Consider the following 19,999-nt stretch of genomic DNA (forward strand, 5'->3'; position numbering starts at 1 on the left):
AACATTGCAGAAATACATGCCTCCTATTTATATATAAGCCATAATTTCACATTGACATTCTTAAATTTTTTGTCCCATGTGTTGTCCATAATTAATCTTTTTTATTTATGGTGTCTCTTACATGAATGAAAAGGTGGTAAGAAGGAAAATAGGTAATGAATTACACCTAAAATGTTTACCAATTGGATCTGAACCAAAAACTTGGTAGTGATGGATTTCTATATCATCATCTTATGTTTTTATTTTCATTTTGCCTTATTAAGAAAATAGTCAATAAATTAAAGATGTATACTTTTAAAAATAATATCAAATCATCATCTAATATTTATTTATTATTCATAATTAATTCTCAAATAAAAAACATACACATGAAAAGTGGTAAGTACTATACTAATAAAGTATAGTAGTGAGGTAAACAGTTTTACACTTTGTGCAAAATATTAAAATCATATATATTTTATTCACTCAATTTTTTTAAAAATGGAAATATATCATATGGTATGATCAAAATTGACAACTTTGTCCTATTTTATCCAACATTTTCCATTTCTTTCATTCCCTACTAACGAAACAATTAAAACAACCACTTTATTTTCATTCTTTCTCTTTATATTCCCAAACCAAAGACTAACATGATATTACTTCAAGGATGTAAAGTTTTATAAGTTTAGAAAAGAAAAAAAAGATTATGATTTAATTCCCTATAATTGTTAGAATGACATACATTCAAAATATATTAAATCCTGACATGGATATATCAGAAGCATAAAAGATAACACATCTTCTATCTAATACTATCTATATATTCTTTTATTTTAATTGTTTAGAGAATATAAAGTAAGATATATAATTTTTACTGTTTTCCACATATATCGTTGTACTGGACACAATTCTGTTCGAGCTAGAAATATCCACAAATATGTGAAACTAATTCTCCCAGTGAATATTTTTCATCTATCATATATCACTTGAATCCAAGAATTTACTTAAAAAAATCAATCATATACCACTTGAATCAATACCCATTAATAATAAATATATATTTAATACTCGGTTTCCGCAAGTAAAAAATAAGAAACATATTAAATGATACAAAAAAACAAAGATTAAAAGTGTGAGAATTGGTAGGAGACAATATAACATCTATATCTACAAGCACTAACTCCAACGTCTATGGTTTTTCTCACTTTCTCTTTCCTCTGGCGCCCATTTCGCTTTCTCTCTCTACATTCTCTCTCTAACTCCGATTTTCTCTCTACACTCTCTCTCCCGTTTCTCTCTCTACACTCTCTCTCCCGTTTCTCTCTCTACAATCTCTCCCGTTTCTCTCTCATTCTCTCTCGTTTCTCTCTCATTTCCAACGAATCAACGATCCGAACTCCACGATTCAATCTGAACGGTTCTCGAAGCTGGAATCTTCTACAAGGTACACTAAACTCGAACCATTCTCATTTTCTTCAACATTACGAATCTCTGCATTATTTCTCTCACATCACTCGATTGAATCGCGCGTTACTGCACGCGATGTTATGAAGAAGAGATCTGTTATATCTGGATCTGTTGCGATTCAACTAAGATTATTCCTTATGTTACTTGATTTTGTTGTTTGAGCAAGATCTGGAACTTCTTTTCTGTGTTTTCATCAAAACGACTTTTGTTTTTGCGTGCTGTTTTGTTCTCTTTGTTTTCTCAGTAACACATTTGAACATTGACTTTTTAGACTTTAAGGTGTAATTAGTTTGACTTAGTAAATTTAAGAGCAAGTAGTTTTAAACTTGAACTTGTGCACTTTACTTCATTACTCCCTAATTTATGAAATATATGCAAAATTTGAATATTATATGTTGGAATTTGTTACACAAACAACATTATATGAATGTAACTTTAGACTGTAATATCTATGCACTTAGCGCAAAGATTATCATCATTCATTTGTTTTACTTTTTTTTTTTTTTTGTTAAAGAAGAGTGGATAATGATAAGTGAATGATTACAATCACAAATATATAAAAATGATACATTGTTGATATATATATTTTTTCTCTAATATTTATGCCTAGTCATGACATTAACTTTGTATATATATATATATATATATATATTTTTCTCATATTATAATGTTATCAAATATAAACAAATATAATGAATATTGCGGTAAGTGATTTTTTTCGTGGAATTTTTGTGCAATAAATATCAACCAGAGTAATTTAGTGAATGTAATGTTTTTATTATCACTTCGAGATAATTAAATGGCTTCTTTAAAGGGTGTGCATAACCGTTGTTGGCTTAATATCAAAAAATGGATCTAAGTCGATGCATTTATTGTTCAATCAGGTCAAGTAAGTTAGTGAATTTTTAGCAGTGTGTGCAATTGTTGTACAAGATTTGCGTGGTTTGAGAGGCAAAATGTATGCTGAGTTGCAGTTTTTAGATTGCTCTTGCAGTTATATTGTGTTTACCGTAATTGCAGAAAAATGTATGAAAATGCGGCCATGAGACCGCAATTGTGGTTGCAATGTAGATTGGAGACTTTGAAACCGCAATACTGTGGTCACAATTGCAGTTGAGGAGTGCAATTTAAAACACGGTATGCAATTACTATGTAGCTAAGCAACCTCACAGATTTAATTATAGGAATGAGTTAATATTTGAAGTTAGGAATAAAAATAAGGATTTAATATGTATATACAGATAGTATAAGTGTTTTTTACACTGTCAGCAAATCATTCACCATTGATTTATTAACCATTATTGACTCCCAAACAAAAGTAACTCATTGGTGGATGATGTGTTGACAATGTAAAAAACTTTACACTGTCATTGCACAGATTTTAAATCTTAATTAAATATAAAAATGTGGGGCATTGAATGAACTTTTCGGGAGTTGCATGGAGTTAAGAGAAATGAGGTGCAACTCTTAGAGATACTCTAACTATCTGTTTGTATTAGATAGATATGACCGCTGAAGAGGATTTGAGTAAATGGAGAGTACAAGTTCCTTCTTATAAACTAACATAGCACCATAATGCATGGGAGATATTTCAAAGAAATAAAATAACATGATATTATGCATGCTTAACTTTTTGTTGTTATTTTTATAAATAACAAACAATAAACTTTTGTCTATTTTGCAAAAATGTAACCTTACTTTGGTCATAATCAGAAATTTAAAGTTTAGAAGTCTGGAGATGAATTTGGGTGCTGAAAATTTTAATACAAGTGTTGGGAACAAAAGAACCATTAATAAAAAACACGACTAAAGGGCAACAAAGTAGATGAGGCTCTTACCTAGTGGGGTATGTGAGGGTAGACGTACACAACCTTACCGTTGCGTTGAGGCTCATCCTCTAATAAAAGAGATGACTAAGAATGATAAATTCCAAATAACATGTGCTGTGCATTTATTTGATCAAATAACTTAGTGGAATGTTAAAAATGTGGTCCACATGACAATTATAAATTAGACATGATAGATTAGAGCAGACAATTCCTTTTAAACAGATTAATAGAATATACTAGTTGAGGCTACTATAAACCCTTAAATTGTGCATTGGATTGTGTTTTTCCTGTTTGCGGTACTTAGACCCTTAACTGATCTGGCACTATAAATGTCTGAAAAACTGGTCAAATCACTAATACATAGAAAATAAACGTGGTTACCGGAGTAATCCCTTTTATGTATTTCTTTTTTTAGGTTCCTTGTACATATATTTTCTTTTTTTGGCATTCTTTTTTTCATCTTCTGATTCTTTCGATATGGACTGTAGAGTTCTTATTTGAAAAAAATTGACATATTGTTATCTTCAAAAGGCTCACCATAAAAATTACTACTGATTTTTATTTGTGGTGAATGTTTGTAATTCTTTTTTTCCCAGTAAAGCACATGAATGCTTTAATTATACTTTGTTCTGATCACTCTGATATCCAAAGCATATATATTCTGGTCTGTTGATCTCATTCTCTTTTTCTTTTTTGTAGAATTCATTAATTCATTATTGGTGTGTGGATTGAGTTTTCATAATTTGAATGAATATCTGTTAGCCTCTTCAGAAATAACATAATGGAAGATGAGGAAGAATCGAAAGAGCTGAAAATATCTGGTAATGACATAGATACTCCCGAAGTAGTAGATAGTGGTGTAAAACAATTTGTTCAGAGTCCTCATCAGGAAAATGTAAATGCCAGAAGCAATATTGGGGTTGAACCTATCGATGAAAGGGTACATTTGCAAGAACTCAGTATTGACTCTGCAACGACATCTATGCATGAGGACCAATTTGAGCATGTGTCCTTGATAGATCAAGACAAGAATAATATTAATGAGTATGTAGATTCAAACCGTTCATCAGGTTCCGGTAATATACAACACTCATTTAGTGGAAATGCAGAGGATTCTCAATGTTCACCTGGATCATACTCGATAGAACATGATTCTTCACAAGGTTCTGACATGCAACATGATCATCTTTCTTATAGCCCTGGGTCAGAAGGGAGTTTAGGTCACACAAGGAAGCAGTCTGCCTCATCATTTAGTTTTGATTCCGCTGGATACTCTAAGGTTGATTCTCCACCAAAGCCTAGGCAAAAGCATGCTAAGCAAAATGTGTCTCCAGAATTACTACATTTAGTTGATTCAGCTATTATGGGAAAACTTGAAGGTATGGAAAAGCTGAAGAATATTGCAAGTGGGATAGAAATTTTTCAGAATGATGATGAAACGGATAGTGTGTCTTTTGTAATAGTAGATTCCCTTCTTGCAACAATGGGTGGTGTTGAAAGTTTTGAAGAGAATGAAGATGATAATCCTCCTAGTGTAATGCTGAACTCCCGAGCTGCTATTGTGGCGGGTGAACTTATTCCTTGGCTTCCTTACATAGGTGATACTGACAATGTCATGTCACCAAGGACACGGATGGTTCGTGGACTACTTGCTATATTACGGGCTTGTACTAGAAATAGAGCAATGTGCTCAACGGCTGGTCTGTTAGATATATTGTTGAGAACAGCAGAGAAGATTTTTACAATGGATGTTGACTTAAATGGGCAAATGAGATGGGATGGAACTCCTTTGTGCCACTGCATACAATACTTAGCTGGCCATTCTCTTAGTGTTAGTGATCTTCATACATGGTTTCAAGTCATTACAAAAACCCTCACCACAATTTGGTCTCAGCGGTTAATGCTAGCATTGGAGCAAGCAATAAGTGGAAAGGAGTCAAGAGGACCAGCTTGCACCTTTGAGTTTGATGGTGAAAGCTCTGGTTTGCTTGGTCCAGGTGAAAGCCGTTGGCCATTTATCAATGGGTATGCTTTTGCAACATGGATCTACATTGAATCATTCGCAGACACATTGAATACAGCTACAGTTGCTGCTGCAATTGCTGCAGCTGCAGCGGCTAGGTCTGGTAAATCATCGGCTATGTCAGCTGCTGCTGCTGCTAGTGCACTTGCTGGTGAAGGTACAGCCCACATGCCACGACTATTCAGTTTTTTATCTGGTGATAATCAGGGTTTAGAGGCTTATTTTCATGCTCAATTTTTGGTTCTTGAAACTTCTAGTGGCAAGGGAAAGAAGTCTTCTTTGCATTTTACCTACCCTTTCAAACCACAATGTTGGTACTTCATTGCCCTTGAACATATTAGCAAGCATGGAATTCTTGGGAAATCAGAAAGTGAAGTTAGGTTATATGTAGATGGATCGTTATATGAGAGTCGTCCCTTTGAGTTCCCTCGAATTTCCAAACCCCTTGCATTTTGCTGCATAGGAACTAACCCTCCTCCTACTATGGCGGGTTTGCAACGCCGACGTCGTCAGTGCCCTTTGTTTGCCGAGATGGGCCCTGTTTATATCTTCAAGGAACCAATTGGCCCAGAAAGAATGGCACGCTTGGCTTTTAGAGGAGGGGATATAGTTCCTTCTTTTGGTACTGCAGCAGGGCAACCATGGCGATCTACAAATTCTCATGTACAGAGCATGGCAGAGGAAAGTGTTCTTTTGGATGCAGAAATTGGAGGTTGCATTCATCTGCTGTATCATCCTAGTTTGCTCAGTGGGCGTTTTTGCCCAGATGCTTCACCTTCTGGTGCTGCAGGTTAGATAATTTCTTTTTGTTAAAGTTGTTGATTAAGGTTGACCATGACACAACCATAAATATTGGAAACAACCTTTCATTGATCAGATGAATTTAAATATTGGGAGCCTCGTGCGTTGGACTGTCATTTTTTTCCAATATAAATCACCCTATTGTCTACAAAAAATTTATATTCTATCTTATTACATAATCTTGTTTTGATTGTCTTTATGACTGATAATGACCTTTTTATAGTAGTTGTAGAAATTTGGATAGTTAAGATAAGACAAATAATCCGATCAAACAAGTATTATGCATTTACCTTCCCTGTTTTTATGAAAGCTACTCTGTATTTAGAGATGATTGAGAGGTTCTTCAAATCGAATGACCAACGACATCAAAAATAAAATGTTGAAGTTGATAACTCAAGCTAATCTTCTCTTGCTGATTGAAATCATAGGATAAAAATTTTGCTCAAAAATAAATATATTATGAATATTAAGTATATTATAGGTATCCTTAGGATTCAAAATAGTGCTGAGAGGGTATAGTAAATATTTTAGTAAATTAGGTAACTTAAATATTTTAAAAAATTAAAAATTTTAAAAATTCAGGGGGCAGATGCTCCCACCTGCTCCTGTGATAGTTAGCCAATGCTCACAAGTATCTTAATATAGGACAAAGATACTCCGTCCCAAGAAAATCTTGTTTTCATATAATAAGCCAATCAAATTTCATAGAATAATGTACAAATATTAATTTTTGTTTATTATAATCTTTATTTTCAATTAAATAAGATTTTCTAATTAGATTGAGACACCAAGTAAGACATGAATGAGGACAAGTGATCCCCATCCCTTAATATGACGATTTGCACGTGAACATGTATAATTTTCTGAAACTTTCTTATTATTTCCTCCCCTATATATTTTGAGTTACTAGCCGGTGTAATGTGATTTGCACAAAGTTCGTATTTTTTCTTGATAGTAATGTATACTTGTTCTTTATATTTTATGAATATTTTTAAATTTAGAAATAGAAAACTATTTTAAAATAATATCAATGTTGTAAATAAAATTATAGTTGATTTAAATACAATTATAAGATATAAATTATAAATAAAAATATATTCAAATTTATAATATTTTTTATAGTTTTAATCAATGTTTAAGAATTTGAGCACATGTTTATAAGTGCTTATGTAGTGTTGCTGCATCCAAACACCATGACTATACAAGCACTTCTCAAAGTATGTATTCAGATGGAATAGCTTATTGAAATCTAAGCGCTTATGCCATAGGCTTTTTGTATGATAAACGTTCATGTGATAAGTGCTTCTTTACCCAAATGCCACCTTAGTATTACAAATACAGAATAGGTTAGCAAAGTTGGCAAGTCTTAGGCGTATGTTTGGGAGGAGGGTTTTGGAGGGAAAGGAAAGAGAGAATATATTTTTTATTTCAAATAATTATTGTTTTATTTAACTTTTTAAAGTGAAAGGAATGAAGTGAATAATTATTATGAAATCTACCTAGTCATTACTTATTTATTTTTATAAACATCATATATCTCATTTAATTTAAAAATAAAAATTGTCTTTCATTTCCCTCCAGAATTCAACTTGCAAACAGACCGTAGGTGTATTTGCTTGTTTCATTACTTATGGATTTTAATAGTCCTACTCTTAATGTGTAAACCTATTCATCTGATCAATGACCCTCTTCATTTCTTACTAGTGTTTAATTATGATACAACGAAGTAGTTGTTTGATCACAGATGTGTTGATCTAGAGAATTTTTTTGAATTTAAAATACAAATCCGGTTTAGTACATAATTGCATAATTTTTTTGTCACACATTACATAACATTCTTTTATGCATCAAGCTATGAATAATTTGGTGTACAATTAATTCTTATGGTTCCTTAATCATGGTTCAGGAATGCTCCGACGCCCGGCTGAGGTTCTTGGGCAAGTCCATGTTGCTATACGAATGCGACCTGTGGATGCTTTATGGGCATTGGCCTATGGTGGTCCCTTGTCTTTGCTTCCCTTAACAATAAGCAATGTACTCGAGGATACTTTGGAACCAATTCAAGGGGATTTGCTTGTGGCTTCAGCCACTACATCTCTTGCTGCCCCAATATTTCGGATTATATCGATGGCTATTCAAAATCCAAAGAACAATGAAGAGTTGTCTCGTGGTAGAGGGCCTGAGGTTCTGTCAAAAATTTTGAATTATCTTCTCCAAACCTTATCAGGCTTATCTTTGCATGATGTTAGAAAGCATGATGGTGGAAGAGATGAGGAACTCATTGCTGCTGTTGTCTCCCTTTGTCAATCTCAGAAGATGAACCATACACTTAATGCACAACTCTTCACCACACTGCTGTTAGATTTAAAAATTTGGAGTTTGTGTAGTTATGGCATACAAAAGAAGCTCATATCATCACTTGCAGACATGGTTTTCACAGCGTCAAGAGTAATGCGAGATGCCAATGCCATTCAGATGCTTCTTGATGGCTGCAGAAGATGTTATTGGACTGTTCCTGAAATTGACTCGTTGAATACTTTTTCTCTAAAAAGGGCAGCACGTCCTGTAGGTGAAATCAATGCTTTGGTTGATGAGCTCTTAGTGGTAATTGAACTTCTAATTGTGTCCGGATCTCCTTCACTGGCCTCAGACGATGTCCGTTGTTTGCTTGGGTTCATAGTTGACTGTCCGCAACCTAATCAGGTAAAATAGTGAGATTGGATTTCTTTTTTCATTTCTTTTCTTTTTTAAGGTAATAAGAAGACATTGCCTAGCATTATGATGTACTAATACTTCAGTTTTATTTTTGTATCTGGTGCATATCTGATATCAGTACATATCCATGGAGCATCAGAATCATTTTTCTTTTTTTAAAAAGTAAATTATAAACTTGAGAATTTCCGGATACTCTTGGATATTTTAATTAAAATACGTTAATGCTGCCTCTCTAGAAAGCCAAACTATTGACTATTGTATATAAGTATTTTAAGAGAGAGAAAACACATGGTACACATTCAGATAAGTAGAAAGTTTAGAGATAATGAGAACCCAATCTACAAAGTTGAAGTTTATTGCATAGTCAAGAGAGAAGAAGAAATGCAACTGCATACATGTTTTTCCTTTATTCCACTGACTGAGAAATGTTTATTTTGCTCTGAGAGCTATCCTAATGTTGATCAATGAGGGAATGAGATTGATAATATTTCTATTTGTAGGCAAGAAGCAATAATTTATTATGAACTATGATTTTCATTTTGTATTTAGACAACAAGCCACGATTTTAGATGCACTTTCTTCCCCTGTTGCAGTGCTGCCGCCGTCGCAACGATCTTCTCCTCCCATAGTCCCATTTGTCATCGACTCTGTCGCATCTTACCCCGTTGTTATAATCATATTCGTAGGATCCTCCTCGTTCCGAGTTTCCAATTTCCTATGGCAGCTATGGTGGTTTTGGTAGTCATACAGCTATTTTTAGCTTGTGGAGGAGGTGGTCGCGTTAGCCATGGTGGACATGGCAGTTACTTTTCTCGATTTCACTTGTACTGTGTGTTGTATAACTGCTTAGGTCATGACATGGGCACATGGCAATCTGTTACTATACCCTGTTTGGTTACAAAATTGCTTTTAGGGGATCCCAGTACACCTCACCTTTGGGTTCACCACTACACCCCTCCTATCACTATCCGTCTTATGAGCCACATTAGCCTGGTTTATCATATTGGCACTACAAGTACACAGTCTACATAAGACCTTGCACTTCTGGTCCATTCCTGTTTGGGCCCTCCTTCCTCTCACATATTCCAGCACATTCACATGCTATTGGGCCTGGCCATCTAATGCTCCTTCACACAACCAGTATGCAATGACAGCTAGCACTGTTGAGTGTTGACAAGGAAGATAAGTCCACTGTTTGGTACCTGGATTCATTTAATCATCTAACTTCTGGTCCTGCTTTGGTGCATGAGTTAGTTGAGAATTTTGGATCAGAACACATAGACATGGGTAGTGGTGCTAGCATTCCAATTAAATACACATGCATTACTAAATTTTCTTCCCCTATTGCAATGGAGAGTTCCGAATTATCACCTCATATGAAGGCTCCAAGTTGGACTCTTGGGGTGCACACAGGTTCAGAAGTAGCCTTCTTCCTCCTTGTAAACACCTTGCCTTTGCCATACCTCACCTTCCCAAGAGCAGATTTGGTTTGTTCATTTGGTTATTTGAGCATGGATTATGTTTCAGTCACAAGTTCAGGTCTAGGGACATGTTGAGGTAGAATTTGGGAACATGGCTGGTATTGGAAATAGTTAAACAAGGAGGGTGTTTAGAGTTTAAACACAGAAAATAGTGACAGATTAAGGAAATTCTTCCGCATCTTCACCTGCTGAGTTCCTCCTGTAGACGAGGATGAGTGAAATAAGCTTCATGCTCATAGCACGTGTCTTCCATTGAGACAGTATTTATGGATGCAGGGTGATTAAACTTGCACTCTTTTCAGATTGGAGAATGGCCTACAAAGACACATTTTAGAGCCTTGGGTCAAATTTCCTGCTGTTTTTGACTTTGGACATAGACAAATGACACACACCCAAAGATCTGAGGTACTAGGTTATATGGTTTGTAGTATGTAGGTCAGGGAAGAATGCTGAGAGCTGTGTCCACTGGGACTCCCGAACACCCAGACTTTAGTAGGAAAACAATTTATGAGATGAGTGGCTGTGAGAACAACTTCTCCCAAAAGGATTTTGGCACATTTCTCAGGAACAGAAAGGCTCAGGGCAGGGGTATTGAGTTATTGGATGGGGATCTGCTGTCCCCAACCATGTCCCCAACCACGTCCTTGGCCAATCACAATGAAGCAAAATTGATAAATTTATGAATATTTAATTTTTTTTAACTGACGTAGCATAATAGGATTGGTTTGGGACAGGGTTTGGGACAGCAGATCCTTGTCCTGAGTTATTGACACAGGATAACTCATGTACAATTCTCTCTTTCTTGAAAATTGGGGCAAGGGTTTGATTGAAATATTCCCTAGAGCTTTATCAGATCGAATATCTTAATATCGACTCCAAACTGATTTCTTATCATAGAATTTTTTTTTTTTGGTAGAACAGTATTGACATCAGATTTATGCCTGAGCAGAAAAATCCAAGTAATTTGAGGACAATCATCAATGGATGACACATACAATCTTGCCCTAGAGACATTAGGAATGATTGATGGACTGTAAATATTGAATGAGATAACAGGAACTAAACTTCTTTTGTTACTAATTGGATGCATGTAATCCACATGTTCTGTCTATCAGTAATCTCATGTTAAATGTTATGTGGTTCTTTTGAAGTTTGAAAAATCTTACATGAACTTATAATGCTTTGATATTTAAATTTCTATTAATTATCTAAACAAAATTGTATTCCAGGTTGCTAGGGTGTTGCATCTCATCTACAGGTTGTTTGTCCAGCCAAATACATCTAGAGCTCAAACATTTGCAGAAGCATTTCTAGCATGTGGTGGGGTAGAAACTCTTCTTGTTTTGCTCCAGAGGGAATCTAAAGCTGGAGATGGTAGTGTTCTGGAGTCCATGTCAAAGAATTCGGAATTGAAAAAAACTGAGATTAACCAGAATGGTGATGAATCAGAGGAGAGAATTGAATCCATCTTACTTGAAAACGATCAAATGTCTCAATCTGTTGATAGTGACAATTTCCCTGATCCCAGTTCTCCTGATGTTAACAATGACAGGATGACATTTACCTCTGAAATTCCTTCTATTAAGAATTTGGGTGGCATAAGTCTATCCATTAGTGCTGAAAATGCCCGAAAAAATGTATACAATGCTGATAAAAACGATGGTATTGTTGTTGGGATCATAAATCTATTAGGCGCTTTAGTAGCTTCAGGACAACTGAGATTTGGTTCCCATGCTGGTCCTGGTACAACAAGCAACATTTTGAGTGTTGGAATCCAAGACGGGGGTAGTTCAATGTTTGAAGACAAGGTTTCTCTTCTGCTTTATGCTTTACAGAAGGCTTTTCAAGCAGCACCCAACAGGCTAATAACTAACAATGTTTACACAGCTCTGTTGGCTGCCTCGGTATGGCAAACTTCCTCCATCATATTCCCACTCCATATACCAATAAAAACACACATTAGTGGCAGTTAATTCTATGCTGTTGTTTGCAAATAACAAGTACCTTTTGTTTAGATTTTTATTAATTTTAAAACGGCACTGTCTGAAATTCATTGTCATGCTTTATTTTGTGTAAGCCTATATTCTTCATTTTTTGCCACTATAAGATTTATATGTTGATCTTAATATTTTCCTCATCTGCGAAGTTATTGACAAGTATAAATGTGTCTGCATTTGTAAATATTAGTATAATTTATAGTGCTCGATTTTTACTGGATTTTATGAAATTATTTATATTGATCTACGAACATGCTACAACCAACATATGATAATTTTATTTTGCATTTATCAATTAATATATGCAATGGGAATATTATGTTTTCCTATTTTGTGGTATGTGTCCTTTTTGTTTTTGCATGTTTTATGCGCTACAATATATAGGTATCGACTATTCTCAGTTACAAGGCTATGCAATTTGAGCAAGTTGCACCTTTTTTTGTAGCTGATTTTGATTCTTGGAGCATTTTAGTTTTTTTGGGTGTGTGTTTAGACAGTCATTCTTAAGCAGCAAGTAATGTTTCTGTATGGGATACTTTGTTGTCAAATACCATCGTGTTTAACATTCCCACTATTCAATGACAATTGAAAATTAAAAGGCGTTCCAATGCATGAGGCTCTCATCTAGTGGAGCTTGGGAGGGAGGATGTAGCCTTACCCCTGCAAGCAGTGACATTGTTTCCAAATTTTGAACCCGTGACTTCCAGGTCATTAAGGCAAGCAGCCTTACCGTTGTGCCGAGGCTCATCCTCTAAAAATAGAGAATAGTTAAAAATATAAATAATGAATATGGCAAAACATGGATTCTCAAGTATCTGATATTAGTATGATTTTGGCCTTTTGAACATGGCCATCCAGATTTTTGTGGTATTATACATTACCTCTCAAGAAGCTGATGTACCCAATGTCTCTGTTATGAGTTATTTGATTAAGTTTTTTCAGCATGTTGTTTTGACGATACATGCCTTTGGTCAAGTGCTACTGTCTTGTTTCACATTTGTGTCTGCCTTCTAAAGCTGATTCTCAAATTTGATGTAGTGGCCATGCAAGTTTCATGTATTAATTTCTCATAACTCAATCTTTTGTCAGGGGAAGAAGTGTTTTATTATTCTGTACTGACTACAACTTTTGTTTTCAATCCCTTTTGAATGTCTATTGAGGAAACCCCTTGAGATGTGTCATTAGCTGATCACTCATCAAATTACCTAAATGGCAATACCATTGTCTTCAGCTGATGTTTTCCTTTTCCTTTGTTTTTATTGCTTTTTCCTATTTCAGATCAATGCCTCTTCATCAGAGGATGGGCTAAACTTCTATGATTCTGGTCATCGCTTTGAGCATTCACAACTTTTGTTGGTGCTTTTGCGTTCCCTTCCATTTGCACCTAGGTCTCTTCAGATCAGAGCACTTCAGGTATTGATTTAACAGTTTAATTTTCAACAATACACACCTAATGTTAATAAATTCTATTTATGTTTTTATGAGGTGTTTGCAGTTTCATGTGTTTTTACACTTGATTAAGAGCAGTTCATGTGTTTCCTGTGAGAGCAGTTCATGTGTTTCCTGTGAGAGCAGCTCTATTTATTTTTAGTGTCAAGTTCTTACTTTTTTACCCGAGTTAACTTGGGGATGTCCATGTATGCCACATACAAATAAAAAGTTTTCCTATAGAATTTAGTCAGGAGATGTAATACTTCCAATTATGGATATTGTTTGTACTTAAGATCTTGTTCATAGCACCTAGTTTGAGCTCTGCTGGTTTGTGTATGATTTCAGGATATTCTATTTTTGGCCTGCAGTCATCAAGAAAACAGAAGCAGTCTGATAAACATGGAGGAATGGCCTGAATGGATTTTGGAAGTCCTGATCTCAAACTATGAGGTAATAATAGTATTTAGAATTCAAAAACAAAGTTGGCATTCTCTCCATTATTTTTACCTTGCTTCTTTTCTCTTTAATTATTCTTTTGTCATAGATATATACACAACACACACTTATGCTTTTATCATTATCAACTTAAATCATTGGCTTGTGAGCAGAAAGTTTAATATAGTCTAATGACAATTCCCTTGAACAAGAAGGGTACAAAGGAAAAACTAGTTGGTTTCTAAACACAGGAAGTCTGGAATGCAAAAATCAGGCTCAGACCTACAAGAAAATAACTAGAAAAGACAATTTGAAATGTGTGTTTATAATATAAATCCACATATATACATATATTATATACTAGTATGTAAGCCCATGCCGATGCACATGTCAATAAAGCTAATTCTTTATAAATAATATCTTATTACAATTTGTTAATATTTTTAGTAGAAAACAATTAGTTAATTTTGTTATCAGAATAAATTTGATAATTAGTGGTTCTGCTATATTAGGAATGACAATCAATCATATAGTTATATAAATTAATATAAAATATTAGACCAGTTACAGTTCTAAACCAATTATATCAGTTAATCAAATTAATCAGATATTCAAATTAGATTGTCAAGCCTAAATGGCATAGTGGCAGGGTGAAGAGAGAATACAAGGATATTGATCTCATGCAAGATTCTCTTACCAAAATTATAATGTTTAGGTTGATTGTAGAAATTAGAATAAATAGCCCAAAGCCGAGAGCAAGAATGGCACCAAAGAATTCAAATTGAGAACAAAGTAAATAATGAAGAGAAGGCATCTATAATATCCTATAGAAAAAGAGCAAAATAACAAAGCTTCAAATCTCAATCACAATTTATTTTGTAAAATTAGATAATAATTAATGAGATTCTACAAAAAATCACAATTTCTCATATTTAGGATTTCTTACTAAATAACACATGTATTTATTTATTTTGTAATAATTTTGAATTTTTGTATTTTAATCTCAAATGCTAACCTTTTAGTCTGTTCTACATTTCTATAAATAAAACTTTCATCATAATAACAATTAAACATATCAAGAAGAGCAATTTACATGGAGATAAGTTACAGACAAGATTCCATCTAATGATCATGTGGAGATTTCTTAGATACGAGCTAGTAGCACTTTCAAATATAAGAGATTTCAATATTATTATTACTTATTATAAGACATATTTAACTAAATTACACGATCCAAGGAGGGCAGTCACTTTTCTTATTTTTTAAATAAATATATACTATTAAAATTACAATTTTACCCTATTGACTCTTTGAAATTTCACAAATTTATTGTTTCTCATTAACGAACAAGAGGACAAATAAGATTAAAAAAATAAATGCCCCATAGAAAATTATACAGTCCCTTATAAAGAGGACCATCAAAAGCTTCTAGGTGGTGACTTATAATAAGGACGAGAGCATGTATTAAATTTGTTTTATCATATTAACACAAAATAATTGCACTATAATTTGAATCAGAGAAGTTAAACTTCTTAATGGTTCTTCTGCATTGAAAACGAACTATTTTTGTTTTCTTGATGAAATAGTGATCTACCCCTTTATTAATAATAATAATAGTAAAGAGCAAAATTAGGTGTAATGATTATTAATTAAAAAAAAGAGCAGAATTAGGCAATGGGTATCCAAATTTCAGTAGAGCAATTGATGTTTTTTAAATTGATTGTATGGCTATTGTTTTTTAATTTAAAATTTCTGACTTCCAATGCCATGTGGCACATAATACAATCATTTCATCTTAACTTTTTTTGTGTGGAATATGATAATTGTTTATAAAAAATGTGGAGCTAGAAAACTTCTCTTAAATATAGAAAGAGAGGTTGATATATGTATACAACAACAACACCTAGCCTTAATTGAGTTAATTCCACTAGCTGGGGTCGGCTACATGAATTAAGTAATGCCATAAGGCTCTATCACAAGTCACGTTCGTTGACAAAGCATAATTAATAATATGTATATATATATATATATATATATATATATATATATATATATATATATATATATATATATATATATATATATATATATATATATATATATATATATATATATATATATATATATATATATATATATATATATATATATATATATATATATATATATATATATATATATATATATATATATATATATTGTGACAATGATTTTTATGGAAAATACATTCAACTGTGCTACTTATGTGCTTTTGTTTTACAGAAGGGTCCCAGTAAATTGTCTGATTCAACAAGTGTTGGAGACATAGAAGACCTTATACATAACTTTATTATTATCATGCTAGAGCACTCAATGCGCCAAAAAGATGGATGGAAGGTTGATATGTGTTTTGATTGTTAATTTCTTTCAAGTGGACCTTCTTCATATTATTGCCAATTCTTGCTCACTATACTGTTTCATGATGTTGCTGTTGACAGACTGCAGATGCAATAGTTTGTTTGCTTGTTTACTGTCATTTATGTATCAAATCTTTGTGTCTTTGTCTGGGTTGAAACTGTTGAATGTCAAATATTAGACCTGGTTGGAACTTGCAAGTTGCAATGAGTTTTTTAATCATTTTTTCACTGGTGTTTAATTGGTCTTGCAGGTTGGTAGAGAGTAGTTATTTCGGGTATTGTGTTGTTGGAATGGACCTATTTTGCTTGTATTCACTGATCTGTATTTCTTGGTGTGTGTTTGCATATATATATATAGAGGGAGAGAGAGAGGGAGACTAACAGTTGTTATCCATTTCCATTCCCAAATTCTTTAACATGTTATGCACTAGGTTAGAGACCCTAAAACTCAAACCAGCTTCTGTAATTAAAAAAAAACTAGTCTTCCCTATTTAGAATCATAGTCACCTAATATGTGGTTCTCTTTGGTACGGGTGCGGATATGTAGTACGTGGTACGTTACCTTGTCAAATACCATACGCTAGAGGTATATTCAGTACAGTAGGGTTTCTATAGCTCTCTGCACATTCCTTTCTAGTGCTGCTTCTTGTAGGTTTGAATATTTTGTTTCACCATAGTAGAAATACTCAAGGATAAAATTCTTTCTTGTTTCTTGTAGCTCATTCATGTAAGTGAGTATAAATATCAATTATTATTCTTTTCTTTTACTTAAACTGTAGGTAAAAATTTGGTTTGTTCCTTAAAGGGAATCAGTTCTCAAAAGAACCACGAATTGGTACGAGAGAAATAATTCGCGGTTCTCTACCAAAATGAGAGAATTGTGTTTCAATGTTCAGAATCAAGAGGTTGAGCCTGGGCCCAATGCAAGTTTGCATGCCTTGTGACCTGTCCAGAAAATAGTCTATTCGCCTGCGAGGGATGGTTGGTCAATTTTTTTTTATTTGTGTGTGTGCATTGCTGAGCACAATTTGTGAGACTTGTTTGGCTGTATGGGAGTGATTTTGTTCACGCCAGATGTTCCATGTAGGGCACTGGTGGTGGTGTTTTTGGCAACCAGGATTATCGCTGCTTGCCAGAGATGGGCGACGAGGTGCCACAGCCTTAGGTGCAAGATGTTCATCCTAGATTGATCTGGTTTTGGCTAGCTTAGTTTTGGTGCTGTTGATTTTTTATTTTTAGTCCAGATGCCAGGTGGTTTGATTTTGATGATTTATTTGAAGCCTAGTCATATTTCTTTGCTTGCATGATTTCTGGTTTTATCGGGGTCATGCATACCGCTCAGTGTTGCTGTTTTTTCCAGGATATTGAAGCGACAATTCATTGTGCAGAATGGCTGTCTATTGTTGGTGGATCTAGCACTGGAGAACAGCGAATAAGGTAGATTTATGCATCCATAATGAGCCCTTTGAGCTTTAGCTTCTATTATTTTATTTGGCTTTTGATGGCAATAATAGTCTGTTCCTTTTTCTTTTTGTTTTACTTTGATGCCATTTGGCATTACTTCTGAACTAAAATATTTCATGTTAGATCTAAAACCATTCATAAGCCTTGAGCTGACAACTTAAGCTTTTAATAAAGGGGGTCCTTAACATGGTACTGGAACTTCTATGAGACTATGACCAAGTGTTAAGACAGAAGGGAATTTGTTAGCTAGCTATAAGATGGCATAAATAAGAGGAAATAAGTGGTTGGAGAATGACAAAGCAGTTGGATAAGATAGTATATCTATTTAGGCCTGGGAGATTCTAGGAGAGTAAGGATTAGTTGACTCACAAAGTGTTTAATAAGATAACGAGGTCTAAGAAGATGGGGACAAGTGGAGGAGAAACATTTTGATCCATATTTATAAGAACAAGGGCAACATACAAAATTATGTAAGCTATAGGTGGATTAAGCTCATGATCCACACTATGAAGCTATGAGAGAGTAAGAAACAATTTTTAGTTACAAGAGCCATGGGATTACTGACTCAGTAACTCATTTGGTTGAAACATTTACTTGAAGAATTTCATATTGGAGATGCTAAGAAAATGGCTCTACTATGTGACAGTCAAGCGGCATTGCACAGAGCTTTTAATACTATGTTCTGTGAGAGGGCTAAACATATTAAAGTAGATTGTCATTTTGTTAGGGAAAATATTGAATCGGGAGACATCATCGCTAGTTTTGTCAACTCTAATAATCAATTAGCGGATGTCTTGACTAAATCACTATTCTCTTTGAGCTCCACGTAACAAGCTCGGCGCATATGATTTATAATTTTATATGCCCCAACTTGAGGGGGAATGTTGAAATCGTGAATATTAGTAAGACCCAAGTCTTTGAGGCCCATAGTCTTTCTTTCTATTCTTTTATATACTTATACATCCTTTAACATTAATGATAAGAAGTTTTTTCTCCTTCATCTCTTTTTACAATAATCATTATTTTCTGTCTTGAAGGCGTGAAGAAGCATTGCCTATATTTAAGAGGAGACTATTAGGCGACTTGCTGGACTTTGCTGCTAGAGAATTGCAGGTTCAGGTACATCTTGTTTTCCATCCTTATCAATTTTCTTTAGAGTTTTGTGTATTGCATGCCTTGACATTGTTGTGTTTTCTGATATCCTTTTTCCCCATTCTTTTCTCTCTCTCAAAGTTTATGCACAACTAGGAAATAAAATTATTTCACTATGCCTAAGCGCACATAGACAAAAAATCCATATACACAAGGATGAGAACAATTATTTATATTTCTCGTTATTTTGTTGAAGACTGGAATTAAACTGCAATATGTCTACATTACGCTTTTCCTTTCTGCAGACTCAAATTATTGCTGCGGCTGCTGCTGGTGTTGCAGCTGACTGTTTGTCACCAAAAGATGCCAAGGCTGAGGCTGAGAGTGCTGCCCAGCTGTCTGTGTCTTTAGTAGAGAATGCAATTGTAATACTTATGCTTGTTGAGGATCATTTACGGTTACAAAGCAAACGATTCTCTTCAATTTCTGCAGATGGTTCTCCATCTCCTCTTTCACATGTGTATTCAGTCGATAATCATTCGAATTCATTGTCAACAATTGATGAATTAGAAGTTATGGGAAACAACAGATCATTATCTAGTGACTCTGGGGGAGTCCCTATTGATGTATGTATACAGTAATCTAAAACTAGACATGCATGCCACATTTCATATATAAACATGAAATTGTAGTTTCTTATTTTAATGTCTCTTGGGACAATAACTTGGTTGTTGTTGTATCTTCCATGTTGTTTCTTTTACACCTCCAATATCAATGCGATGTTGACATACTGTCCTATTCTCCATATATTAAAAAGAATTTTTTTAAATAATTTTTTATTCTATTTTTAGGAATTTTTCATTTTTCTCAATAATGTTTCTAATTT

At 34.0% G+C, this 19,999-nt stretch overlaps 1 protein-coding gene across 4 annotated transcripts in view; it reads left to right on the forward strand.

Annotated features, from left to right (window-relative positions):
- Nucleotides 1,143-19,999, forward strand: part of LOC109325157 (BEACH domain-containing protein C2-like) — a 39,065-nt gene continuing 20,208 nt past the window's right edge. Inside the window, exons 1-11 of one of the 4 annotated variants that reach the window (XM_019557327.1) lie at nucleotides 1,143-1,256; nucleotides 1,328-1,426; nucleotides 4,041-6,091; nucleotides 8,009-8,805; nucleotides 11,528-12,202; nucleotides 13,574-13,708; nucleotides 14,072-14,176; nucleotides 16,424-16,537; nucleotides 17,918-17,994; nucleotides 19,059-19,140; nucleotides 19,419-19,739. In XM_019557327.1, the coding sequence (XP_019412872.1) occupies nucleotides 1,174-1,256; nucleotides 1,328-1,426; nucleotides 4,041-6,091; nucleotides 8,009-8,805; nucleotides 11,528-12,202; nucleotides 13,574-13,708; nucleotides 14,072-14,176; nucleotides 16,424-16,537; nucleotides 17,918-17,994; nucleotides 19,059-19,140; nucleotides 19,419-19,739 (4,539 nt within the window). In that variant the 5' untranslated portion in view covers nucleotides 1,143-1,173. Of the gene's footprint in view, nucleotides 1,270-1,302; nucleotides 1,427-3,977; nucleotides 6,092-8,008; nucleotides 8,806-11,527; nucleotides 12,203-13,573; nucleotides 13,709-14,071; nucleotides 14,177-16,423; nucleotides 16,538-17,917; nucleotides 17,995-19,058; nucleotides 19,141-19,418; nucleotides 19,740-19,999 lie in introns of those variants that run through there. The other 3 variants (XM_019557328.1, XM_019557331.1, XM_019557329.1) reach the window with 3 other exon arrangements.

Source organism: Lupinus angustifolius, chromosome LG13 (assembly GCF_001865875.1).
Source record: "Lupinus angustifolius cultivar Tanjil chromosome LG13, LupAngTanjil_v1.0, whole genome shotgun sequence".
Classification (NCBI taxonomy): domain Eukaryota; kingdom Viridiplantae; phylum Streptophyta; class Magnoliopsida; order Fabales; family Fabaceae; genus Lupinus; species Lupinus angustifolius.